The sequence below is a fragment of the Opisthocomus hoazin genome, chromosome 11, assembly GCF_030867145.1.
Source record: "Opisthocomus hoazin isolate bOpiHoa1 chromosome 11, bOpiHoa1.hap1, whole genome shotgun sequence".
NCBI classification, from domain to species: Eukaryota; Metazoa; Chordata; class Aves; order Opisthocomiformes; family Opisthocomidae; genus Opisthocomus; species Opisthocomus hoazin.
The window spans coordinates 6,103,104-6,130,520 of record NC_134424.1 but is presented as its reverse complement, the minus strand read 5'-3'; the positions used below and the strand labels follow the sequence as shown (position 1 = coordinate 6,130,520).

At 48.5% G+C, this 27,417-nt stretch overlaps 1 protein-coding gene across 2 annotated transcripts in view; it reads right to left on the bottom strand.

Annotated features, from left to right (window-relative positions):
* FRMD4B (FERM domain containing 4B) overlaps positions 1-27,417 on the bottom strand; it is a 135,849-nt gene that overhangs the window by 70,266 nt on the left and 38,166 nt on the right. Inside the window, exon 1 of one of the 2 annotated variants that reach the window (XM_075432477.1) lies at positions 14,721-14,882. The exons of the other annotated variant lie outside the window; for it this stretch is intronic. Coding sequence (XP_075288592.1) covers positions 14,721-14,882 — 162 coding nt within the window. Of the gene's footprint in view, positions 1-14,720; positions 14,883-27,417 lie in introns of those variants that run through there. 2 annotated transcript variants of the gene reach the window in all.

Genomic DNA, 27,417 nt, shown 5'->3' with positions numbered 1-27,417 from the left:
TGACCTGTAAACATGCACAGCCTGATAAAAATAGGAAATAAGATGCAAGAATGCATTGCAATATAGAGCTGCCCTAACCAGGCACATCTCGGGAAAATAAAGGCCTTTGCCTGTCCTTCTGGAAGGAAGGGGCCTGCATGCAGCTGGTGGGAAGAGGGAAAAAAGTTATAATGCTTGAAATGACCTCAGAGTTTCCTGGTGTGTCTGTTGGGAAAGCAAAGCCTCATCGTGTTCCAGCGCTCAGTTGCTCAAAGCTTTAAGGAATAAGCAGAAATATAGCAAACCGGAGTTGGGTTTTATACCAGCATTTCTATGGAAGCTTTTTAAAGGATCCACACAGGTCTCCAAAAATGCCTCGATGGATGCTTTTCATCAGCCCATTTGCAGCCAGTGGGTCCTCCCTCACCCAGCTTAGGCACCCATCACTGAGCATCCCGTGGTGGGAGGCACCTGGGGAGGGGTCACAGATGGATGGGGGGGGTTGGAACTGCTCCACCCTCCCACGGGTGAAGGTCTGGGGAAGGAACACATGCCCCCATCACACTGCCACATCCCACCCTGCCCTGTGCCCCCCCTCCATCACTCCCTTTGACAGCAAGGGGTTCAGTACAAGAGCCCCCAAGTGATGCCTGCTCTGCCTGGTCGCCCTCCCCTCAGTGAAGCCTCCTGGACTCACCACTACCTCCTGCAAAGCACAAACATTGGCTCTGGATCTGAAAACTCAGCTTTCCCCCTGGTCTCTGCACGCACCAGCCTGGGCAGCCAGTGGGTTCCCTGCCACGGTGCTGCAGCCTAGCTCACACAGACACGATAAACTCACTGTGATTCTTTCAAAGGCAACAGTACAGCTTCCACCAGCTTAACGGGGGCAGGGGGACACCATGTGTCCAGACATACTGCCTTTCCTGCCTAATCTTCAGGTCATGAAGAAACCTTTGGCAGAAGTCCTGGCTCCAGTGTAGTCAATGAATTCTACCACTCATTTTATTAGGGCCAGGATTCTGCCTTACATCTTCTGTTATCTTGCTATTAACCTTAACAGCAGCCAGTATCTGCGTAACATTAAACAGCCAGCAATGTGCTGAAGGGGCTGGCTATGCCTCCCGCCCTTCGTGCCACAGCAAGTCACCTTGTAGGACCCATCTCCCCTCACCAGGGTGACTCCAAATCCTTCCCAAGGGCTGCACAGCCCACCCTGGCTCCACAGGCTCCTGTCCTGGCGGTCCTGAGGTATCGACTGCAGGGACTGTACAGTGCCATTCCCCACCTTGGGCTGCCCCTGTGCTTCTTGTCACAGGGGCAGCCAGGCAGGGACAGACACTTCAAGACTCAACTGAATATAACATGCATGGAAAAAATGTTTTAAGGTGAGACAGGGTGGAGAAAACTTCAGCACAAGCTGGTACAAATGCCCCTTTGATGATGCTTGCCATGGAACTGTTGGCTCTGCTGCAGTTTGGCAGAGTTAGAGATAAAACACAGTGCCTGGAACAGGGGGGAGAGGCTCTCTGGGTTGCATGGCACCTTCCTAAAATAGCCACATGAACTGAAGATAGGGTGAAAAAGCTGGCTGCTGCAGAGCATCAACTGACTTTCATCTAAGCCCCACCAGCTGAGCCAGTAAAAAAAAAAATCTGGCAAAGCAAGAGCCCAAGAGCTCTCCCTCGCTGCAGGCACTGTGGCTTGTTAGGGCCAAGTGCCAACACACTTTCCACCCGATTCTCCTTTTCCCCATTTATTCTACTATTTCTCCTTGCGTGGGATGGCAAATCTACCAGACTCCTTCCCTTGCATCATCGACCGTTTGCTGTTTTGTAGAGGACAGCACGCACAGGCTCTGGTGGTCGTTAGAAAGCTCCCACTCACTGGAGCAGGCTGGGGGGCTCTGACTCTCACCCTCCGCTCCCAAAACGCTCAAATGCAATGCTCAGAAGTGATGATCAGCACGCTGCAATAAAAACACAAAACCAAAGAACAGCGATAAATGAAAATCCAGGGGGCAAATCAATGCAGTCTTCCTCCAAATGATAAATACTGTATCCCAGCCAGGACACACAGCCCTTTGCCAAGAGCAAAACACAAACAGGAGAGCTGCTGCTTCTTAGTCTCTACCAGGAACACACAACGTAAAACACCAACCCCTCTCCTTCCCGTGAGGAGATTTTGCAGGGCAGCTGCCTTTCCCAGTGCTAGCGATGGTGGTTTCAAAACTCACTGCTGCTCCCTCCATGCAGGGGTGCGGGGGGGGGGTGTCACCCAGGCACAGCCTGTGCACCAGCACGGGCTCCCACGGCACAGAGCGATGCGCTGCTGCAGAAGAGCTGTTGCTGGCTCCACTGGCCCCACGCTTTTCAGATAGCAAGCATCAGCCGGACAGCATCCCACCTCTCCCGGCACTGCCGAAGGCCACAGGATGCTGCTGGCAGCGTTCTCAGCAGATGCTGGGTCCCTCTGACAGAGGAGAAGAGGTTGGCCATCTTCTTCAAGGAAGAGCCCACTTGTTGCAGAGACAGTCTCCTTAAACTACAGGTGTCTCATTCAAAACCAAAATGTTTCTCAAACAGGTCATGTCATATTCCACAGGTGCTGATGTTACCATTCTTACCACTTTGCAACATATTTAAAATAACAGCAAGAAAAGAATAGAGGAGCAAATTCTACAGCTAATCCTAAAAAAACAGGAAAATTAACAGGAAACAATCAGTGCAAATCTGCCACAAGTATCAAGTCAATGAAATACTTCATCCAACATCTGCTTTCCTTGGCAGAACGCAGCTAATACATTAGTGTCTGGTGGAGACATGCTGATCACCAGCAGCGCTGAGACGCTGCAGCCGGGTCATTACCGCTCATGAGTCCACAGCGATGTTTTGATCCAGTGCAACCCCCTGGGAAACTGGAGTGGAAAAAAGATCCTGTGGGATCAGAGAGCTTCCCTGATGGTACCTAATGGTGCAAACGCTGTGCTGGCTCTGGAAAAGGCACTGCATGGAGGTAGCAGCATCCTCTGCTCTTGAGCCAGCAGTACAAGCCATGGGGCAGGACTGGACGCCTGCCCTCCCACGACCATAGCTCCTCAACCAGGTCAGAGGCAGATCAGTTAAGCTCCTGCTTCTTTGCTTAAGTCTCTACAGCATGAATCTCAGGAGATATTCCATGAGCAGCTTCTGGAAACTTTCCCTGTGTTTTACCCCACCTCAGAAACCACCCCGACAAGCTTGAAACAAACTCAGCCTTCTTGTTACAGGAATAGTTACAGAAGACTAAAAGAAAATCCCCTCAGTAACAGGTTTCCCATCCTCAGAGACCTGCACCCTGCCCTTGATGCCGCTTTGCCTCTCCCCAGCCCTGAAGCTCTCCTCTGTCTGACAGCCTCTCACACGCAGCTCCTCTGTCCCCTCCACCACACTTCTTGCTTGTCCACCACCTCCTCACTCCCCCCTGGGTTGGGTTTTTGAGGGAAGGCTCCTGAGGCAGGAGACATAGGCAGAGCACGCCTTGACCAAATATCTGCCATCCTCTCCAGGCAGCACCACATCCTCTGAGGGCATCTTCAATCTCTTTCCCTCCTGCTCCATCAGGGTCCTTGCACCCAGCTCATCCCCAGTCCCGTCCCCATCCCAGAATTTTCCAGCTGCTCTCATGCTTGGCAGCAGCCCCTCAGGAAACCCAGATACCAGCCTTGAACAGACAGTAGAATCATAGAATTATAGAAAGTTTGGGGTCGGAAGGGACCCCTAGAGATCATCAGTAGGTACCCAGGCAATAAAAAGTAATTTAAAAGAAGGGCTATATATCATAAGTCCATCTGAGTTGCCTTTAAATCTGTAACTCTTAAAAAGAAATACAAAGATCAAGGAAATAAACTGAAAAAAGCCTAAATTCCTAGGCTCTTTGGAAGTCAAACCAGTGGGCATTGGCTGCAGCGGGCGCTGCGCGGCGTTTCTGCGGCAGCGAGCCAGCCTGCCCAGCCGCCTGCACCTTGCCAGGCACTCGGGGCGTCCGAGAGATTTGGACTGCTCCACGCTCTCCTTTTAAAGCAAAACAAGCATAACGATCAAAGGCTCTTTCTCAACAGCCGTTAACGAGCTCCGTGTGCACTGCTGCATCTCCAGTGCCAACCTCTTCATGAGTGGTGTTTTTTGGGGCAAGAGGGGTGGGGACCTTACTGATGAGACATTTAACAGTTACATGCTGAAAGGAGCTACTGTGCCAGGCACTGACCACCCGCTCTCAGGACTCATGAATCTGTGCTTTGTTCAGTTTAAATCATATCTGAGAAGCCTGTAAGGGAAATCTCTGAAAATGCATTTTGTCTGTAATCAGAAATTACAGACCTGTTCTGCAGCTGCAGCGAAGTTACCAGAATCCAGCTTGGATTTCGCACTTTAAAGCGGCCACAGCAGCACTCAAAGGCAGGAAAAAGCAGCTGCAAATACTGCAAATGAACAAATAGCCCCTCCACAACGGAGTGCAAAAGATGCTAAGAAATTTTTATGGGCTGATCTTTCAGTGAGAAAAAAAAAGAGCAAGCAAAAAGGTTTCAGCCTGCACTTCGAAGCACCCCAAAGCAAATTCGCTTTGCTCCTTTCTGGCTGCCCTCTCCTGCGCTCGCAGCCCCGAGGTCTGCACGGTGTTGAAGTCAGGGCACAACATAAGAGCTCTAAACAATGTCATCTGTTGCTGCCAAGCATCAGAAATAAAAATACAGCCTCTTACCTCCAAGTCGCACGCCCTGCTGGTTTAAAAGGAGTGGAGGAACCCAAGCAGTACTCAGCAGCGTGCATGCACTAAGCCTTCACGTTTTCTGAACATTTGAGCTGGGGGAAGAAGGGAGACACGATCCCGGACTTCTTCCGTTGCCATATAATCTCAAGGAAGTGACCTTCGCATTTGGTGCTTTGATTACGGATTCAGAAACAAAAGCCCTTCCAGCGTGAGTCAGGGGACACAAGAGGTTCAAAAGTGATTGTTAAAAATGGAAGCAAGCTGGGAAAGCATTACAGCTTTTTTTTTCCTTTGTAATATTAACCCCTTTATTATGAAACAAAACTAAGTAAAAAAAAAAGCAGCAGTCACCAACTAAAGACACAGCAGCAGGTGCCAGCCCCCCCGCGCCGTGGCAGCCAGCCGGGGACCCCCACGCCAACAGCTCTGCGCTCGCTGGGAGCTGCCATCATCCCCTCCGGCTCTTCCTCCCCGCACATCCCCACCCAGGGGACAGAGGGGACCTTTATGCTAGAACTTGGCCCAGCGCTATAACACTTGGAGCCGCCTCTGTGTTTGAGTCCTGGGAGCGGGGGCTCAGCAGATACCCAGAGCTCGCCCGCTCAGGACGCCTGCCCTCGCTTCGCACGCTCCCGTCTCCGGAGTGCCCTGCTGCGACAGGCACCCCCAGGTCTGGTGTTCTGCTGGGTTTCCCCGGCTCCTTGCCAAGGCACAGCTCTGCTGCCTCTGAGCAGGTGACCACACGTTGGGGAGGGAGCCGGGAGTGCGGGCAGAGGTTACACCCGCGGGCATCGATCTGAATTTGTGCTGGGGTCAGTGCTGGTCTCCAGGAGCGCCGTTCGCTGCCAGTAGAAGTGCAGGAGTAAACTGTCTACCTGGTGTCCCACTGCTCCCTTTGCAGGGTTGTCCTCTGTGTGCAAGACACCAAGTCCTACTCAACATCCCCCTAATTTCTTCCCCTCTGACACATCAATCAACAAGGCTTCATGCACCACTGGGCTTTGAGACAGCAACACTGTGTCAGGCAGAGCACAGGTACCGCATACAGGCACAAAAACTGACCTCTCCTCCAAAAGAAATGTCAAACAACTAACACTACTTTCACTGAAAACAAAAACAACAGAACAGAAAACTTAAGGACTGTGCACCCAAATCCAGGAGGCTGTAACCTCCAGAGCTCCAGCCTGACTTCCAGGCAGGTACATAGAGGCACAATATCCCAGACTTACACATGCGACTACTTCAAAATCTAAAATACACGCCTGCTCCTCCTTCACAAACACAGCCTGGAATTATTAATTTCCTTTTATGTGACTCGAGTATGAGTACCCAAGATTTTAAGTCGCACCACTGACTCACATCCTCTGGTCGCATAAGTTACAGCTGGGAGACTGATGCCGAGGGAACAACACAGCCTGGGACCACAGCATCCAACATGGGCTGGAAGACACCAGCCAGGGGGAACATCACGAAAAGCTACCATAGCAGGGAGGAGGTCTGGACACGCACCAAGACAACCTCACCTGGGAGCAAACCTTTAGCTGGATGCTGCTCTTCAGTTATTTATGCTCCCCACAACTGAGCAGTCACTATGTACAAAGAGGACAAACTATGAAGACTTTTCCATCCCAATTTTTATAATCCATGGATCTATTTTAAGAGAAAAATATTAAATCCAACAACTGAATCAAACTAACTTGCTTTTGTAAGAACGAGAAGCAAGAATCTCAGGGTCAGACTTTTTTGTGACATGACTATGGGTACAAACACCCCAGAGACACACGGTTCCCACTTCTTGGAGGTACCAAGCCCTCACTCCAGCAAAACTCCCCCAAGCTGGAGGATCTGTGTACGGAGCCTCTGAGGCCAAACAACAGGCCTCACTAAGCTGCAGAGCACAGTGTAAAGCCAGAGCCTTCCTGACAGTGCTGGGAGGAGAAACAGGGCTGCCTGGTCCGCATGGTCAAACAGCATTAGCCAGCCCCCTCCCTTCCCCTGCAGCTGCCATCAATCCAGGCACTTCCAGAGGGCAGCTCACCCCAGCTGCCCCAGACACCCAGGATGCAGCGAGGTGCCAGAGCTGTCTCGCCCTCCTTGTTTAAAGCAGACACACAAGCTTTGAGCAAATACCCTCCCTTTTCAATAGCTGCAGACGAAGATTTTATTTTTCCCCCTAAGTTACTTTGTAAAAGCTAATATTCTTCTAGACGTAAGACTACAAAAGGTCTCCACACAATGCTCAATATCATAGGTTTCATGAAAAACCATGAGCTGGCCCCACATCAGGAAGGAGGATGCCAGGTCGTGTCCAGCCAGCTGGTCCAGACTGAGCCAGCAACCTAAGGAGTGGCAGTTGAGACAGTCTGGGGAGAATATTTGAGCAACCAACTTGCATTTGTCTCTAAAACACAGACTCCAAAGCCCTAAAATAAGATGGAAAATAGACAGTGAGTCATTTTTCCTTAGAGAAATGACGTGAAGGTTACCTGGGTGGTGCCAACTCCTGCCCTGCTGGGACAACCACAGGGACAGGAATAGCTTGAGGAAGGGAAGAACACAGCTCCTCGGAGGATCCAGGGCTTCCAAACAAGTACACATCTGGGCTGTGTAATTCAGCTCTACTCTGGGCCACAGATAATTTTTTTCTGAACAAGAAAAATTAGAGTTTAAAAGAGATATACCATACCGGTAAGAGTTCCAGCAGTGGGAAGCTGGTGGAGCAGCAAGGGTCAAGCAGGGGGAAGTCTCTGCACCTCTGGGGCCACCAGAAGACCACTGAGCTGGGGTTTGGGGATGGCAGCGTGGCAACTCCCCGCAAAAGGGTGCATAACCCTACAGCAAGGGCAGCACACCCCAGCCTCTCTGAACAGATGAAACGTGCTCGGTATCAGAGAGGAGTTACTCACTCCCACTTTCACTATGGCTTAGCCAACACCAGCTTGCATGGCTGCTAAGTGCACCAGCCCAACCAGATTCCCAACCGGCTCTCCCAAAACAACGCTGGCAACCAGACATGTCCAGTCTGGCATCAGTCAAACAGCTCTACGCTCAGCAAGATGGGTACCTCTGCACCTAGAGCAGCCACCTTTCTGGAGACATTTTTCCCCTCTTATTTTTTTCCAATCTACAATCTCAGTTTTCCTCTCCTATTGCACTTCTGCTGCCTTTTTTCCCCCCTAGCTGTTTGTTCTTCCACACTTTCTTGCAAGTTTGTGCTCAGTTTGGAGTGTTGGGGGTTTTGACATACACCTGAATAGTGTCAGAATGAATTTTTTTAATTCCCTGGTCTCTCCTCTCTTTTTCCTTGCTCACACAGCCTGTACTTTTCACTCTATGCAATTCTTGCGCTGGTGTCTCCAGTTCTTGCAGCTTATGCACTCCCATCCTCCAGCCCTTCGCCTTCCTCTCACATATGAGCCAACACACATGGCCTTCTCCACACCGTACACCCTCTGCCCAGCCCACATCACCCTACCTAGAAACTCCTCACCCAACAAAAGGTGAAGCCAGGGTGCTCTGAGAACAGCACATAATTAGCAGTGGCCATGTGGGATTAGTGCCACATGCAGTAACTCCTCCATCACCTCTCCCAGCTCTGCTGGCACAGCACATTTGCACCTGCCAGCGAGCAGGGAGGTGAACACTGGGGCACCCATCACCAGCAAAGCACCTATAATTCACCAGCTGGAAAACCAACCACAGAAATATCACAGTCTTCAGTCTAACATTGCTTGGGCTGTCAGTGATGGCTTTTAATAGCTCACACCAGCACATTTGGGCTGTTCTCAACATTTTGATGGCCCTTATCCTCCCCACCTCTCCCTCCCCAAAATGCAGAGTTGACACACATTTAAATGAATGACAGACCAATTAGCAGTGAAAAGTGTACATGTGTATTTGTGTGTGGGAGGGTATTTAAGCTAATATATTCCAGTGCTGATAGCTTTATCCTCTTTGCAGTCTCCGAGAATGAACTGGCCTCCATCTGTACAGAAGATTAGTAGAATTACTAATCACTAATTATGACTCAGAGGTTTTCAGAGCAATGCAGACTGTACAAGGGTGGCCTGATTTTTAGAAAATGAGGAGACAAAGATAGCACGATGTTATTTTAAGCACATGTACAGTCCATCCAAGATAGCAAAGAACTGCAGTGACAGCACTAGCGAGCTGAGTGACAGAAAGCTAAACACTCAGGACAAAAAAAAATATAGTACGGAAAAACCAGCATGTGCCTGAAACACTTCATGTGCCTTTTCATAAGCCTCTTGTCCAGTCAGAGCAAGCTGGGCAGCCTCTCTGCACAAGACGAAAATGGAGATTTATCCAGACAAGTTCACGCAGTGATACCTTTGTATAGGAGCCTGGTTCTGAAAAGTGGCGCCAGTGACATTTGAAATCCAACGTATTTTGTGAACTGCATCAGATTGAAGAAAAAAAATATTTGTACAGGCCAAAGCGGTTAGTGAATAGAAGGCACTGTTTGAAACTGGCACCGTTACACCCTGAAGGAAATGAGATGAAGTTCACAGTCTGGTTGTGAAGTTTGTCTGCTAGGGAAGAGGGAGGAGCAGTACAGAAACCGTATTTTTGTTTGAATAAACTCCCTCAAACAGAAAACGCTATATCATGAGCTCAAATGGAAATATGTCTGGCAGAGAGCTTTGGAAAGCTGCTGTTGGAAGCATGTAAAGCCAAGTTTAACTCTCAGCTGTCAGGAGGCAATACCCAGAGCCGGTCCTGTTCTCAGCTCTACAAGAGGCTCCCCTGAAGCCCCAGCCATGGGGAAGCGTCCACGTGCCGTGTTTGGACATGATGGGGGCTTCAGGCAGAGCCAGAGCTCTGCAGGTGATGTACGAGCTGCATCACAGCATTAGGTCAGATCCCTTCAAAAAGAAAAACAGCCCGATGAAAGCAGTCTAAGCAAAGCTTTTCCAGACCAACTGGTAATCCCCAGCACCCCAGTTTAAATCTTTCAAGGCGCACATATTCAGCATCCTCTACAAAAGTGTTCAAAGCTCCCTTTGGAAAGCCCTGACCCGTAAGGACACCTGAGATGCTTCTTCTGAGCATCACTCCCAGGGTCTGCCTAGTGCAGAGGAAGGAAAGCTCTGCCCTGACAGCACAGCACTCCCCGCTTCACGCTCACCCCCACTGCTCCAGCACCACTTATTGTGAAAAGACAAGGGAAGGGAAAAGAAAAAAGTCATCTCCAGCTTGCAGTCAGCATTTTTTTATAATGCCAAGCTAAGGCGTGGTAGCAGAGGAAACGTGGTCCTCACTCCCCAAACCAACTACGTAAGCACCATAGGAAACAGCAGTCAAACAGCTTCCTCTTCTTGCTCCTCCACCCCAGGTACATATGGGATGGACAAGTGCACAAAGCTTATTTATTGTGCTGCATCAGCAAAATTCTTGTTTCATTTCACAGAGATGAAGTGACCTTACAGAGGTTAAAAAGCACTTGGTCCAAAAAACCCATGTGAATTCAATTTACACCAGAGGTTATTAGCCAAATCACCAGTGTAACTGAATAGCTTAATCACAGAAATGCTCCCATACCTGGTTTCATGTCCAGCAGTTAATCACGATGCATCATCATATTCTGCAGGGAGTTTGGGGACAGTTTGCCTGGTTTCTTTTCCACTTAGCATCAAGCAGACTGACATGCATTTTCAACCCTGATGCTAAAGCATCGACTTGATTAGCTTTTAATTTATAAGAGTTAACTGCATTATCAAATAGACTTGGATGCAATATGTCTTTCATGCTTAAAGCATAGGGGCTAGTGAGGAATGACTGTGCTGTGGGATGTACAAGTGAAAACTGGTTTTCATACCTCAGGGAAGACACGCACCAGCACACGGTAGTGTTGACACTCCAGTGAAAGTCAGGCCAGTGGTAACATCAGTAACTAAACATGGGATAGATGTTGATCCTAGAGTTTTTGGCTTTGCTGCTACTTATTAACCTCACTTATATAAAAATTTCCCTTTCTGTTTTATTGCTCTATAATTAAGTCTAAGACAGGTGGCCTATAAAACCAGCATGTGGAGAGGCCTGCCAAAAGCTTTATTTGGGCAGGGTATCAGGACACCCAGAAGTGCCACGCTGTCCCATTGCAGGCATCAGAAGGGGGTCTGGGAAAACCCCCCCCAAAGCCCAGCTGGCAAGCCAGAGCACCATGGGCCAGATCTCCACAATAAAATGCAGCCCTCGCTCCTTTCCCTCGTAGGAAATTAGTACCCTTGCATGAAGGCTTCTACGCAGAATTCTCACCTAGGATTTTTTCCAAGCCCTAATAGCCCCAATAATTGACTTGCTGCAGTTAGAAAGATCATCCCTGCCAGCTTCTCCATCAGCTGTCTCTGCAAGTCTGTTTTTTCTAGGACAGGCTTGTCCACGGACAAGACAGTGTTCCCTGGCATACAACCCAAGTGCTCATAGAAAATAAATTCACATGCTGTACAGCCCTCCTCCCCCCACAGGGGTTCAGAGTTTGTTTCCGAGTGAAACAGGGCACCCTGTCAGCACTTTGGCCCACAAACTCCTGCAGATGAATAGGCTCTGGGCAAACGGGACATCCCTTCTCCCTTGGCAGACCAGACAGATGATGGCAAGCACTCTGGAGCAGAAACCAGCCTGGGGAAGCACTTGAGCTCGGCTTGCTGGGCTGGGGCTGAAGTCCCTGCACCAGTGACTGGGTGGAAACAGCCAGTAAGACCTCAGAAGGTGTTTCCCACACACATGCTACAAACAAGCAAGCTAAGGAGAAGGTGACAGACAAAGGCTGGCTTGTTCGCATTGGGTGGGTGTTTTTTTTTTTCACTACTCAAAGCTGCTAAGGCAGGTAGAGGCTTTTTCTGGCTGGGAGGATTTCAGCCTGCCCTGGCCAGACAGCTCTGCCCGCGTGACAGCCTCTGCGCCTGCCAACTTCAGGCAATGTAGGCAAGAGCCCTGCGTAGGAGCATGAAGGTGTTAGTGGCTTACCCATGCTGGGACTCCAGCTCAGGTGCCCCATGAGGCTAGCAAGCAATTTATATTTAAAAAAAGGACCAAAAAACCCCACTACCACAAACTCAGCAACCCAGGGAGAAGAAATTCTTCTGGCTTTCCTTTTGCCACAATAACATACTAAAAAGTGACACCTGCTAGCAGTGTACAACTCAGCTGAAAATAGCCCAACCCACAAAACAAAATGAACCCCAAACACAGATCAAAGCAAAGTGAAGCCTCCGGGACTGGCCAGCAGTGCACATGCCTGTCACCTCACCCCTCCCCACATGTCCCTTGCGCATAGCTCCGTGACAAAGCTCTGACTTGTTCCTTGGTCCGTTACACCACGGCACAGCCAAGGGAGTCCTCAGAGAGCAAAAGCAAAAGTTTAGTCAAAAGAGCCTTTATACACAACCCGTGGTATTTTTCACATCTGGAATATGAACATGAAGGAGTTATTGAAATATAAACATTCTTGATGAGGCCAAGGTGGGGAAAGACTTTGTTGAACACCTGTCCAGGTGCCAATATTAAGAAAAAACATGCTTTCATCTGGCTGCACTAACTACAGGACTTATTCTAGCAAGAACTTTAGACAAATATCATTCCTGACAGGTAGGAGAGCATTGTTATTTTACAGATAAAGAACAAGGGCACAAAGCAGCAAGACAATTTGCCCAGGATAACGCAGGATCTATGGCAGTGATGGGACAAAATCTCATATCCAAGATTAGAGCTTCGTCCCATAGCACTGCAACACCCATCTCCTCAGCAAAACCACCCCATGGAGAGCTCCGCACTGTGCGTTTTGCTCCTGTATTGCTCCACCAAGCCCACAGTGGGCAAGCGTAACAGCATGGCTCAGAGCACATCTCTCTATACAGCGGTCATCCAGTTACTATCTCTAGATGTTCCCATAGCTTGAAGCATTTAAAAAAGGGAAAGAAAAACAGTATTCGATTCAACCTCTTACAAGGCTCCGATATCCAAAGAGACAGTGACATTTAATGCTCTGTGCTCGGTCCCGCACCCACTGGACTCAGTCAGGATATTGCCAGTGGTTTTAACAGCAAAGAGCCAAGACTCCAGCACAAACAGCAATGTGTTATGCAACCCAAGGAAGAGCTGCAGGGCATTCTTTCAGCCTTCTTCCTTTAATACACCCCAAATTGCCACTAGGAAATTCCTGACATTAAAATGTGAGAGTCGCCTTGTCCCTGCCTGGTTTCGTCTCCCAGGGATGATCCTGGGAGCAGTGAGCATGCAGCAACAGGTCATTGCTTGTCCCCAGCAGTCTGGCTGTGCTCTGTGGGGCTGTGACAAGCTGTGGGCAGAGGGGAGCTGGGAAGGGCTGCTTCTTGTCCACCCACTGGCTCACGAGCTGCCTGGAAGGGTGACAGAAGGGCCAATCTCCTCTTCTGAGCCATTTTCACATCCCCACTTTAAGACACAGGCACAAGTCAGTGATGATTTTTTGTAAAGATAAAGAGATTAATCCACCAACAGCCACTAGGACACTGAGTTTGGACAGATATACAGTCACACTTTGTTTTGGAAAAAACTCATTTTCACTTTGAGTCAACCATCGGAGGACTGCAGCTGAACAGGCTGAACACAGCTGTTGTCAGAGCTGGTCCTTAGTGAGCCATCCCTGCAGCCCTGGAGGGATGGGGTTTGCCTCCGTGGGGATGCAGCAGGGAGCAGAGGCAGTCCATGCTCTGTGCTCTTTACATGAATAGACTCCAAAAATAACACCCACACCGTACAGGTGTAGCTGGGTTTTATTTATAGTGAAAGAAGGGAGCTGGGGCTGCATCCCGCATTTCCTGAGGTTGGTAAAGGTGGGCAAACGGGGAGCAATGACACCTGTACTCCTGCATTCCCTAACTATACACAATCCATATTCCTCAAGTGACACACGCGTCACATACATCACAAAATGTTTACATCCATCACCTGTACAAGATGCCAAGATGCATTTGAGCACTTGGAAGCGCTGGTGTCACCATAAAGCTGTTCTCCCGCTCCTGGGCATACCTTAAAGCTAAAGAGCAACAGATCCCTTTGGATTAAATAGGCACAAGTGTCCTTTCAGCATGACTTTCCCATAGAAGTTACATCCTGATGGCTCTGGAGAGCTGTTTACTACGAGCTGTGTTGTTCTCTGTATTGCAACACACCAGGGAGAGGGAAGAAGCAGCTTTGAAATATTCAACATGATCTAGCAAACCTGCATAATGACACTGACTGGGCACACATCAAAGTTTATATGTGGGACAAAAATAAATACAGACACAAAAATAAATAAGTGCCAGCAAAAACAGACTCCAAAAAGTGACACCACCCTAACTGCAACTGGATACCACAGTAACTCCAAGCATGGTGCTGTATTTTTTGCCTGCAGGAAGGGGAGCCTCCCAAGAGTTGTTTCAGGACTCCTTGCAGCCCCCCCCCCAGCAGCAATCCCTTTACAATACAGAGTACTCTCACATTACAGTCTACCGGTATTCGGTGACAGCAGGAAAAGCTACAGCCAGCTTCTTCCATGGCAGCATCACGCTCCGAGTGCCTGATGGCCAGGCAGGCTGAGAGCCAAGCTACATCTCCCAGACCCCGATGTGACGATGGCGACAGCAGCGAAAGGGGCTTCCGAAGGGCTGTGATACAAGGGGCAGCCCGCTGCCGAAGCAGTTTGGGATAAATGTGGTTTATCAGCCAGTTTAACATAGAAAACATCTCCCCCAAACCCTGCCTATAAGGCAGACACACTGCTTTTTGAAAGCAATATCTGGCATCAGCACAGACTCTCAGGTTATGAACCTGCCGGGCATCCTCACACCGGGGCTGTGGCTTGATTCTCTTCACCTCACCCCGTCCCAGCCCTCACCCTGGCTGGGAGTGCTGCAGAATCAGACAGGTGACCGAGCACGTGTCACTTAGGTGGCACAACACCTTTTTAACAAAACCTGGGGCGATTACCGGGATGGGGTTTTTACCTGGTAGACGTCCCGCAGGCCACACCACGCGCGCAGGGCTTGCCGGCATGCCCGCAGCCGGGCAGCGTACCACCTCCTCACCGCCGCCACCGTCACCGTCCAGACGAAGCGGCTGCCGCCGAACAGCAGATCCTCCACCCCGCACATGAACACCGAAGCCATGAGCTGCTCCGCCGGGCAAAACAAAATCCCCGTCCCGGCTGGCTCCCGGCGACGCTCGCTCTCCGGTTCAGACGCCTGGCATGACGGCAGCCCGGCTTTATACGGCGGGCGGAGGGCAGGGGTGTTGCGCAGAGCCAGGGTCAAGCCTTAAAACAAACTCCTCTTTCACGGCGCTTCCTGGGCAGATTCCCAGGCATGCTGCCTGAAGCCGAGCCAGCGACTGCAGTAGCTCAGCCCCACCGGCAGCTCACACAGCAGCCTTGTCCTTCTTAGCAGCTTATATAAATCTCTTAAGCTCCAGTAGCTGCCACTATGTTTTCTAATTAAATTTTAACCCTTTCACCATATGCCCTGACAACCACCCCATTCAGACACTGCAGGAGGAGAAGGAGAGCGCTCGGCAGCGTTCATCGCCGCCGCAGGTCAGTAAGCCGGGCAGGCGCTTCGCACACAGCTCCCGCCTAACGCCCGGCGCTATCTGCCTCCGACACCTCATCATCTGCCACACAGGGAATCAAGCTGTCATCATTTTCTCCCGGCTGAGCCCGTGCTCAACTTACACACTAGAAATCTCATGTTAAAAAAGCACCCCCAGGAGCCAGCAAGTGGAGGAGAAGGGGGAAAAAAAAAAATCAGAATACTCCTGCAGAAATAGGTGCACTAACTTCTTCAGCTCAGATCACAGCAGATGCCCACAGCAGAGCCATCTCTGCTCCACTCCTCTCCCTTGCGTGTTGCATCGTGCTGGTTAAACGCTCAGCACCTGCTAAAGAGATGATTTCACTCCATGCTTCAACTAACTCCATTAATGCAGCACTTGCTGCATGAGAAAAACAAAGCTGCTTGTGCTAGCTGAGCTCTTCACAAACAGCCCACAGCAAATAAACACTGAAATAATAGCCCACAAGAGACTTCAGCCTTGCCTTGATAGCCCATTTAAAATTAAGCAGCACCTTGCCCTTCTGGGGCTTAAACTGTTAATGCCACCAAGCCACACCTTTCATTTGTGAGCTCTTTCCTATGAAAAGCTAAGGGAGGGTGGAAGTCAAAGGGCAATTAATCTTTTTAAGATCCCCTCAGAGGACTTGACAGTTCCTAAGCTTTTTGGGACAGAAGCTGCGGGGAGCCCCACATGCCACCACCAGCACCTTCTAAAGGAACCACTCCAAGCATAGATTTTTGGCTAAAACTATTACCAAAGCTGAGCTGTAAAAGTAATCTCTGTCATGCAATGGAATGGATGAAAGGGGTCAGGAGCAGCTCGCATCAAGGCTGCACAGAAGATCTGAATCCTGTGGCATTGCTGGTACCGCTTCCCCCAGGGCACTGCCTGCAAACAGCCTCTGCGCCGGAGCTGCAGCAGCCCTGGCCCAACACAGGAGGAAGACACCCTGCATGCTCGTAGCACAGCACAAGTATTCACAAAGCCCATTTCATGCCATATTAATCAGCCTCCTGCATATTGCAAGAGCCTACGCTCGTGCCCAGTGAGCTCCTGTGTCGCAGGTGGGGTGATGGCATTCTGGAGACAGATGACTGCCTGGTTTTGACTGACTTTGGACCCGTGAGTCTCCAAGCATCACACTTTCTCCTTTTACATGTAATGAAGCAAAAGCAGCTCTGCTCCTCTTGGTGCTGGTACCTGTTGGCTATGGTGCTGCCAGGCAGTTTAAATCTCCTTGAGCTTTGCTTTCACACAGGGGAAACAACAACTATATTTCCAATATTATCAGAAGTTGTGACAAAGTGAGCCGGTGCAGAGAGAGATATGGCTTGCTATAAAGTGCCAAACAGAGACTTGGGCTCTACATTGAAATTCAACATGCCTATGCCCACCCCAAGAGTTTTACCAGCCCATTGAATGTTGTCTCAGAGCCTGCAGCCATAAGGAAGTCTTCCTCCTCACTCCTCTCCCAATGTTGCCCATCACTGTTCTGTGTTTAGAGGACTTCATCAACACAAATATATAAAACAGAAAAAGTTTGTCTTGAACTGGAAGACAGCAGTGACAAATATCTACAGAGAATTATTCCAACAGCCTAAGCCAGTACCAGCTCCAGGCTCAGCAGCAGGTAATTGCCATTCCCTCAGATAACGCTGCTTTGGAGAGGAACCAGCCAGGAACATCTCCTGTGGCATCTGTGCATTATGGTCTAGTCATATCCAAATTTAAACACAGACATAAAAAAAGAAAATCCAGTTTTCAAGTTCCATTTCTAAATGAAAAGGAGCTTTGTAGTTAAAGAAACAGTGCAGGCAACCGCCCTGTCGCATGCCAGCAAAATCCAGCCAACCCAGTACAAAAAGTTTAAATGCTTCTGTTCGGTGCTACTGTCCTCAGTGCCTTATTGTTTTCCCTATCACCCAACTAGACTGAAAAATTAAGAAAGAGGATTTTCTCCTTTAACACAGCACAAGGGATTGGATTTTTTTTTAAATTGGTCTGTGATCCATGGTATCTTTACACTGAACTTAAACACGTTTTGCACAGTTACTCTTTATGCTTCAAAAGTTACTGTGTGCCCAAGCAATGGCCTCAGATGGCTCCATCTCAGAAGGCAGACCCGTACATCCTCAGGCCCTCCCTCCTCAGTACTCCTGACCACTTTACCCATCCATATTTCCCTCACCTTGTGCAGGCTTTATACTCTTGTAGTAAAGTTACAGCTCCACGCGTAGGCTAGAGCAAGGCAAGAACCTTTTCCCCACCCCTGCTTAGTGTACCCAGACAAGCTCAGTCTCATGAACCAAAGCTCCACACACATCTTGTCATCCCTTCTACAGATGAAGTAGGTGATAAAAGAAGGAAGTGCCCTCTGGACTTCAGCTTCCCAGTTGACCCAAGTCCATGAGGCAGTAATCACACCATTGCGCACTGACCCTTGAACCCAGGGCATAGCATTGAACACCCACAGAACAAAAAAGAGCAAAGAAAGTTTATGATGCAAAGAGCAGCTAAACACAATTTAGAATAATTTCGGTGGTTTAATATGCAGCTGATGAATTACCCATTCCAATCAATCTTAGTCTTTTACTGAATTCCACTTTCAGAACCTGATTGCGAATAATATCCAGGCTCCTTAAAGTCAGAACAGAGATCACAAAGTTCAGCAAGGGAAAGCCAGTAGGATACCCAGGTGGTTTCTAAAGGCTGTTGTATCCACATCTCTATTCTGTGAGGAAGGAGACGGAAGATAGATATCTCAGGAAAGGTCTTTGCAGATGTATGTACCACTTTCAAGGGAACACAAGAGCTACTGCAAATCCATTTGATGTAGAGTCATATGAACAACACAGCATTCATTTCTGGTAAGGCAAAAGCCTACACAACAGGAATCCGAGAAGAACATCACTTAAAAATACAACAGAAAACTTGATGCGTGGCAGACTCATGCTCTTCCCTACATTATTGATCATAGTTCCAGAATAATGAGTATTAAAAAGAGAACAAAGGTTTGCTACCAACATAATAGAAAATGATCCCAAGTGGATTCTCAGGCTTCCTTGCATGTTCTCTTCTGCGTCAGAATCTATAGAACAAGGCTTAGCTGAATAGCTGCTTTTCTTTTCAAAGTAGCTCATACAAAGTTCATGTGAATAGAGAATTCATCTACCTGTGAGACCACAGGACAAGAGCATCAATGTTTCCTTGTATCTACAAAGCAGTATTGCCCCTAGATACGACTTTTGATCAGAGATATAGGAAAAAAGACACACACAAAGTCCCTGCTGGCAGGTAATGAAATTAAATCTTTGATTATTTTTGGTCTCTGAACCTTCAAAGGTGAGTTATTGTGCAGATTTACAAAATGCCTCGTATGGGCTAGCAGATGTCTGTCCTAACCGGTGCATTAAAGCACACTTTAATCCATAATTTGTCCTCATATATTGACTACACATGACTGCAACCAATATTTATAATATTCTGTACAGCACGCAACAAAGTTCAAAGACCAAAAATCCACCGAGACAGCCCTCACAAGGTCATGAGAGAGTTCTGTTTCATGGCTCACATTGCTATTTTGAAATCTGCTGTTACCTCTACTCCAAGGGTTCAAACCCTCCCGGCCTGATACCCTGGGACAGTCTGAGGGTAATGATTAGCATCACTGAGGTCCATGCTAGGACCCAAAGGTCTGTGGTACCACACTGTCAGCTGAGTTCACACCGGAAACCAGCTGCAGTCCCACCTCATCCCACTACACCCAGTTGCATTTCTCCTTTCTGCACAAACCTGTGAGCAGATTTTTCTCAAAATTTTCCCATTTTCTTCCAGTTGCAAGCCAACCGCATATGATTACATGCTTTTAAAAATACATTTCTAAAAGTGCCCAAGGGTGCTTATTCATAGGAGTTTCCATGAGCATGAACAACAGGATTACCTGGGAATTAGGACGCTTACAACGCTGAAACTATGTATTCCCCTAGCACTTTTTAAAAATTTCCTGTCATGAAACAAGCCTGTCAAGATGCCATCATTAATGCAATTAACCCCAAATAAAGATGAAGTGACTTCTCAAAAATCGTTTTTGCTACGCTCTGGCACTTAATTACCAACTTGAAGTGAAATGCAGTCACCGGGTGCCCTCTCTGATGTTGCAGCCTCTCAGTGCATAAGATGCTTAGAAAGCAGCACCAGTGCATAGGATAACTCTGTCATCCAGCCTCCTCCGATCAAGAGCTTTTGAAGCAAGATTCAACTTCTGGTAAAAGGTGTTTGCAAACCAATTTAGTTCTTTGATACAACTGAGGAAAAAAAAATCACAAGATATTCCTAACTAACCTACTTTAATCCTTTACATGAACATGAAATTGGGGGACCTCTCAGAAGTCACCACTTCCACAAAGATTTATCTACTGCCATTCACGTTATCAAACTAATTTAGAAAGCAAATGAAAACTGCATGGAAGGACCATTCCACTCTCCTTCAAGGCTAGTAACAGCACCTGAGGTAGGTATTTGGACTCTTCCCCAGGCGCTACACCGGGAATTTCGATTCCCAGCTTCTGCCCACCGAACTGCACCGAAGTCAAGTGACTGAGGTAGCTGGAAGCCACAGCTACACCCAGAGGAATCCACAGCTGCGGAGGGAGGTTTGGTGCCTAGGGCTCTCCTCCCTGGGTCAGGCACAGCCTCTCCTAAGCTGCTTCAACAGCAGCCTTACATACTTCTAAATGAGGGGCTGCCTTTTTTCCTCCTCTCAGAGAGCTGGGGCTGTACATATATTGCTCTACACTAATGATATAAACATATTGGTGTGACAAATAAACACATTTTTAAAGACAAACAGTGGCTGTGCCAGAAACATGAATTTCCTGCAGTCTGTATCCCATAGTAAACTAATTAGCACTTCACATCAGAAACAAAGTGCCACTGCCTTTTAACTTGCTAAATGATTGAACAGCTTGCAGTCTGATTCCTCAAACAGCAAACTTCCCTACCCACAATACCTAGAACTACAAATTCAGGTCAGGTTCAAAACAAGTAGCACCTGCTCCAGTTTCAAAAGGCAGGGTTTATCATCTTTCACTATCACACTATCACCATCAGAGTGTGTCACCCAGTTTTTATAACACAGATGAGCTCCTGCAGCACCTCATGGCCAGTGCACCAGGGGTATAATCTGGCACAGCTCCACGGACTTCAGTGAAACTTCACATCTACGTCCTTACCTGATTACATGCGTATGGACTTCAAGAAGTCTACACACAATTTGGCAGCAGTGAGCACAACTTCTAATGCGTGTCACTATTTAACATACACCTACATACAAATTGTATTTAATTTTTTTATACACACAATTTTAGGTCAGTAGAAGTCTCTAGCCCCGTAAGGTCAGTTTGCACAGAGAAGACACTTATGGAGAAGCACCACCCCAGACTTCTGGGGAAAGAAGAAAGGAAAAAACATGAGAAAAAAATTTGATCTCCAGATGAAAGAGAATTTGTTTCTATCACACACACGGAGTCTGCGAATGCTTTCAGACAAACTGCATCTTTACGCCCTTTCTCAGCGGTGCAGGTGATGGCAAGCTGAGCAGGCTAGGGACCTGCACGAAGGTTGCCACCTACCCAGTCACCAGCACCGCTGTCTGCAGCTCTGCGGGCATGGAGACCTGCCCCAGGGACAGTAGGTGTTGGGAGGGCCATGGGATTCATGTGACCATGCTCCAGGATGAGGCAGGAGCCTGGAGATCCATCCACCTCTTCTCTGCTTCATGGGAAGGGTTTCCTTTACCAGGAAAGCTTCATCAGGAGGGAGGAGTCACCACCCATGACACAGGAAATCATCCTGCACTCAGTGCTACTCCCAAGCCACATCTGGAGGAAACAAGAGAGCAAATGAGCACAGGGTAGAGACCTGGGGCATCCTCAGAGCTGCAGAGAAAGCAAGCCCACTGCCACTTTCCCCACAGAGGGCTTTGCCCCAGGGCCATGCTGTAACCGTGCTGCTGGAGGAAATGATTCACAGCACACCAGCCTGCTGCTGGGCTGGACACTTGCTCCCCTGACCCCTACATTCACAGAGAGGACCTGTGGGAAGTGACAGGGCAGAGGAGAGGCCATGGCTACCCTCGGACATCGTGGCAGGAGCAGCAATTTCTCTCCAGGCTGCTGATTTTGCCTTCCTAGCATCCAGCCCTGTAGCAGGTCGCTCTCGCTCAATCACACACTGTGCACATAGCTCCTCTCCCAGTAATGAGCCCATGGAGATGGTCCCCAAGCCCGAAAAAGAGACAAGTCCCTGCAGGAGAGGAGTTGAAAACCTGCAGGGCAAAGGGACAGACAGGTGTCACATGCCACAAAAATAAGTGACAGGAAGGGACAAAATCGTATTTTCCCTCTATATCTGCAGTCTCAGTGGTCTCAGACCTCTAACTCCCCCAAACTGGCAAGGGAGTGACAAAGCACACAAAATACCTTTAGCATCCTAGTTTTAGAGGCAAAATTATAATAGCTTTGGTGTACTGACACACCATTCTGAGAAGATTTCCACCTCACATGCCCAAATATTCAGCTGGGTCAGCAGAGTCCCCTCCACCTCCCACCTAGACTTGCTGCAGCAGCCTCCCAGCAGCACAGATCCACACCACGCGCCTGTCTGTGGTTTGCATTTAGTAATGGATGATGCTTTTTCTGTCCATCACATTACTGGAGCCATGAAATGCTTTGGGGTCTTATCAGAGGAGTGGCAGGTTCAAAGTCTGGATGACCAAGGGGCTGAAGATCCAGGTAGAGCGACACATCCAGCCCCACCGGTTTGTCCTGCGCTTCCCACAGCCCCAGCAGCAGCAGGGGGTTCCTTCTCCAGCTCTGCTGACCAGTCACCCAGATGGGCACTGCACTCCCCGACAGGTACCAAATCTGCCCATCTTCCCCCAAGCATCGGTCCATGATCAATGCCAGCATCACCCTACTACTGCCCTGGCCAAAAATGGGGCAGCATCTCCTGCATTTTGAGTCAGCAAGGAGTATGACAGGGAGCCTGAAGAAGTCAGATAATTACTTTTGGATTAAGTATTTCATGGCAGATACAAATACGTGAGGAGCGTGAAAATCCAGGGCTGCCTCAGCTTTATGATTGTTTTATAGCCTCGTTAATCTATGGCAAATGGGATAGAATTACTACATAACCTAAATACTGGGCAGAGATCTACAACGCTGTAAGAGGCAGCATAAATGAGACAGTAAAGTTTCAGCATTTTGCACGATATATATGACCACGAAGACAAAAATAACAACCCAAACCTATCAGTCTCCTGACAAGAATCTTTTAAAGAGTGAGAATAAATGATGTCTAACTATTATAATTGTATCCTCAGTGCATTCATTCTCTCAGGATGAGTAACCCAGGATGCTGTAGCCTCCAGAAAAATCGTGACTCAGAGCTGTGCTCTGCCCTTGATTAGACTTTATGGGTCACACCTAGCCCAGGAAAGGTGTACACCCAGGAAAGGACTTGCCCTTCACCGTGTACATGCTCAAATGACAGAGTTTAGATTATTACACCCTATTAAACATGAACAAAGAGACCATCTTGGATGCCTTTGTGCTTTTTCTCCCTACCTCCAGTTTCAGACCATAAACCCAGCAGAGCAGGATTAATTTCTGTGTCCGTTGAGTATCTGGCACCGCAAAGCACCAATACAAGCTTTCAATCAAAATCTGTATTTAAAGTAACTGAGCCCAATCCCCACTGTCGCTGGCTGGCAGAGGTCAGCAGGGATGAGGACAGCAGCACAGCATGGGCAGCTGATGCTCTCCCAGGATCCCAGGACTCACCTCATCTCTCCCAGACCAGACCACCAGCATCCCAACCCACCTCTCCAGCACGCTCAAGAGAATGGTCCTGTTGCCATTTTTATTTGGGGCTTGATCCAGCACAACCTGAGGCCAACAGGTCTTGTTCCACCTGCCATGGATGAGTTTCAGAGCCTTTCGAGGCAGAGCAGTGCATTTCCCCAGACAATTTTTGCAGAGGGACAATCAAAGCAGTAGGAAAAAATCACCGGTAAATAGAAGGAGCAAAAAGAATTTGGTACTGTAAATCTAAATAAGTTGTCAGCACTCTCAGTGCTATGGAGTAATGTTTTCTGAGAATGCAGGTCTGCTGCGCTATGCTTCTCAAGCTAGGAAGCAAAAACCCATCATCTCACAATGTATCATCTCTTGCTACAGCAATTAATGCCTCATTTTACTAACAAAGTACCTGTGCAGTGCACATTTATCAGCCCCGAGCAAATACACAGGGACTAGCCACCTCGAATTTGAAAGGAGGCAAATCAGTATGTTTCATTGTTAGAGCCAATGAGCTCTGGCATTGGCAGTGTATTTCTTGAAGATGAGTCTCAGTGCTGAGTGTTTGATCACAGAAAAGTCAAGCAGCTCACGGCATTTCCTCAGAGGGACAACATTGCTTATACAGGGCACTAAACATGGCTACAAATAAGACTAAAGCAAGCTTCCCAAAGCAGACGAGCTGCTGGCTGTTCAGAAAGTAGGTGGGCATCCAACAGCACGGGGCACATGGAGCAGCTGAACCAAAGGAGAAGGAAAGAGCAGCCATTGAAAGGGTGTTTTTATCCTCAAAAGGCTTCCAAAATAAACAAACAGCACAGCATGGGCTTGATCCAAAGCCCATTGAAGTCAGTGGAAAGACTCCAGCTGCCCTCAATAGGCTCACAGGGAGGCCGGGCATGCCATAAGAGCCCCACTGCCATTGCTTGGTTCTTGTCAGCCTCAGCAGGCATTTTGAAATCACCAGCGACTCAAGCCATCTAAAAATTATGTTATATTAAAAAAATACATATATTTTGAAATACTTTTTTTTCTATCCAACCCTGGGAATACAGACAGGTTATGAATCAATCACCAACGTAGCTGGGCCACACAAGATCTGTCTCTGCACCAAAAGCCTGAACCATAACTCTGCTCTGTACTTCATCAGGTGTCTTCTGGAGCCACCACACAGGTCAGTCCTCCCTCAGGTACCACCCTTGCATTCACCCTGAAGCTTTCAGTATTTGGAAAAGAAACCTGCACTGATATTACAGAACTTCAAAATTCCTCTCAACAAGAAAGAGAGGCCAAGTTAAGACAACACATTTCACATGTTCAAGCCAAGCAGAACCCCTGCAAGAACAAGAGCAGGGAGTCCTGGTCCAGTTTTCCCTCCCTTTTTAAAAAAGCACCCGGAGTAAGGCCTGACACCAGCAGTGGCTCTATCGGATGTCCCTGGGGTGGGAACAGTGACATTGGGAAATGTCAGAATGGCAAACAATGAGAAGGGAAGCAGGGAGGGAAAGGCGGAGAGGACAGAGGGACAGCAGGATGGGCACAATAGCTGTGGCCCCAGCTGCTGAGTCAGTCCATTCATGCCAACAGGACCTCACCCCTCCAAAAAGCAGCATGAAGGTGTGGGGCACAGAGCTTTTTCCCCTCCAGGTGGTTTTTCCCCCACATCTTGCCCCATTCTTGCGGTCTCCAACCAGACACATGTGGCACAGCACCGGGGGTCTTGCCCATCCCAGCTCCCCAGCACTTCTTCCGCTAGACCCAGCAGGTAAAGCTGTGCAGGCCCTTATCTTGGTGTAGGCAGAGGGTGAGGACCTGAGTGCAGATGGGTGGATCACCCCAGCCCACTACTAAACCAGAGTCACCTGGTTTGTAGCTGACTGGGGAGAGGCAATGGCAGAAAGGGAGAGTGGACTTCACCCAAAGGGCTATTGATACCACAGACCATTCAAAACTCATCTTCAGAAAAAAAAGGCTTTTAGTATAGTTTGGATGCAGTGTTTTGTTCTGTTTAACCCCTTTAAACTCTTCCCTAGATGCCTTGACAGAGCAGGGAAGCCGAGCAGACACGTTGGGAGCAGGGCTTTACCCCAGCCAGGCTCCCCACAGTTTCCTCATCTCTTCTGGCCGTCCTGCAGCAACATAAATTCCCCAATGGGGGTCAATCGGAGACCATTCATATGCTTTAAAAAGTTATTCCTGCTGTAATGGGCACAAATGAGAGTTCAGCATTTGTTAACAATTATCCTAGGCAATAACTTCAGTCTCCGCCTCGTACTTCAAATGGAAGCACAGTAACTGAGCAGTACCTGTTGGCAGAGAAATTCTTAAATAGATGGAAAGGAGCAGCTGAAATGGCTTCCTAAAAGAAAAAAAATCTCTCCCCGCCACCCCTTTGGGATATAAAGCTTGCAAACTGCCCTTGCCTTTATCAGAGCTGTGATTCAATCAGCATTTCACAGTCTTAATTAGCGAGTATTTGTTTTCATGAGCATGATTCCTCATTTGCCAAGACTGAGGAATTCTAATGCATTTTCCCCCATCCTCCTTGGAGAGGACATGAGAGCTTAGCCAGGCAGAGGAAGCCATTTGGAGCAGGAAGAGGATGCTTGGAAACCGAGCTGGAGTGCTCATATTGGGCCCTTTCTGTGGTCAGAGCATCAGATTGACTTTTTTTCAAAAAAAAAATAGCTGCTATTCTCATTCAGGTTAATGGGCAAAACTGTAGCACAAAAAGCCCTTTGCCTGCCTGTTTCAGCAGGTCATGCCACCCTGCCCATCTGCTCCTGGAGGATGTTTCCCAGGAGCCCTGATCCCACCCTGCACACATGACTGGAAGGGCAGCGGATGCAGGACATCAATCCCAGAGAAACCAGAGCACCCAGTCCTTCTCTTGCGCCAGTATTACACATCAGGAGGAGGAAGGAGGACTTCTCGCTACTGCTGACAGGGCTCTGCTACACGCCATTTCATTGCCTCCTGTCCCATATACCTGTTTCTCAAGTTTTGAAAAACCACACAAGGAACAGGGGCCAGGCTGCCTTCTCCTTAAATGCACCTGTCCCTCCCGCAGCACAGCACACTGCAGGCTACTGGGTGTTTGGTGGCTTGCCAGGTCCTGTCCCATCTTCAGCACCCACCAAAGCTGAGGTTGCTGTATGCCTCTTGCCCCCTACATCCTAACTGTATTTTTCATCCTTCAAGGTGGCAAACAGGGACATTTGGGCCACAGTGGGGTGAAAAAAGATTGGAGGAACTGTCAAGAGACAGGCAGGAGGAGCTTTAGGGTGGGAAAAACTCCAGGGCTAGAGCCCTGAGGGGTTAAAGCACAGCTGTAGGCTGAAAGGGGCTGTGATGTACCACAAGCTGCCTGTAGAGAGAACAACATCTCTCATTAGGGGCACATATAGAGGGGACCGTCCCTCCCCTACACAGCCCTGTCCTTCCCACCCTCCTCATGCACTAACTGGCCTTGGCAGGACACAGGGACATGGTCCCCTTCCACGCGGAGGCAGCCAGCTCCCACCGCACACATCACGGCACACAACCCATTCCGAGGATTCATATGGAAGTGGCAAGGGGAAAATAAATTCAGGGATTCAAAAATCAAATCTAGTGGATGCTACATTTCCAAATCCTCTGGGAGTAAAAATAAATTCAGGGATTCAAAAATCAAATCTAGTGGATACTACATTTCCAAATCCTCTGGGAGTAAAAGAAAAACCATCACATATAATATCCCTTACCCCTTTCTCCTGCTGATTATCAAATAAGAACCCCCACGAGAACGCAGCCGCCACTGGAATACAATTCATGTTTCTGTATTGCTAAATTATGCCTTGGCCTTACAGAAGTAAAATTGTAGCACAGCACCATCTGTTTCTCAACATGCTTGCTGCCAGCTACCGTAGCAGGGATTTACTCGCGTACCCCTTTCGAGGCACGGCCGAGCTGACAGCAGAACGTCTGTCACCAGAGAAAGGGATCTGCCACCTGCCCACTGCACATTCGGGATATGCCCTACCGAAAGGTGGGGACAGATCATTTGTTTTCTGACATACAGGACAGGCTTACAGTGCCAGCTCTAGTGAATAGCCCTTGATGATGCTACACATCCTTAAAATACTGCAGGAGAAAGCACATTTTCCAGCTGTTTGTGCCTTATGCCAGAGCACATTTATATCAGCAATTTCATTTCTAAATATTCTGAGGGTTGCTGCAAGTTTTTGCATTACGATGG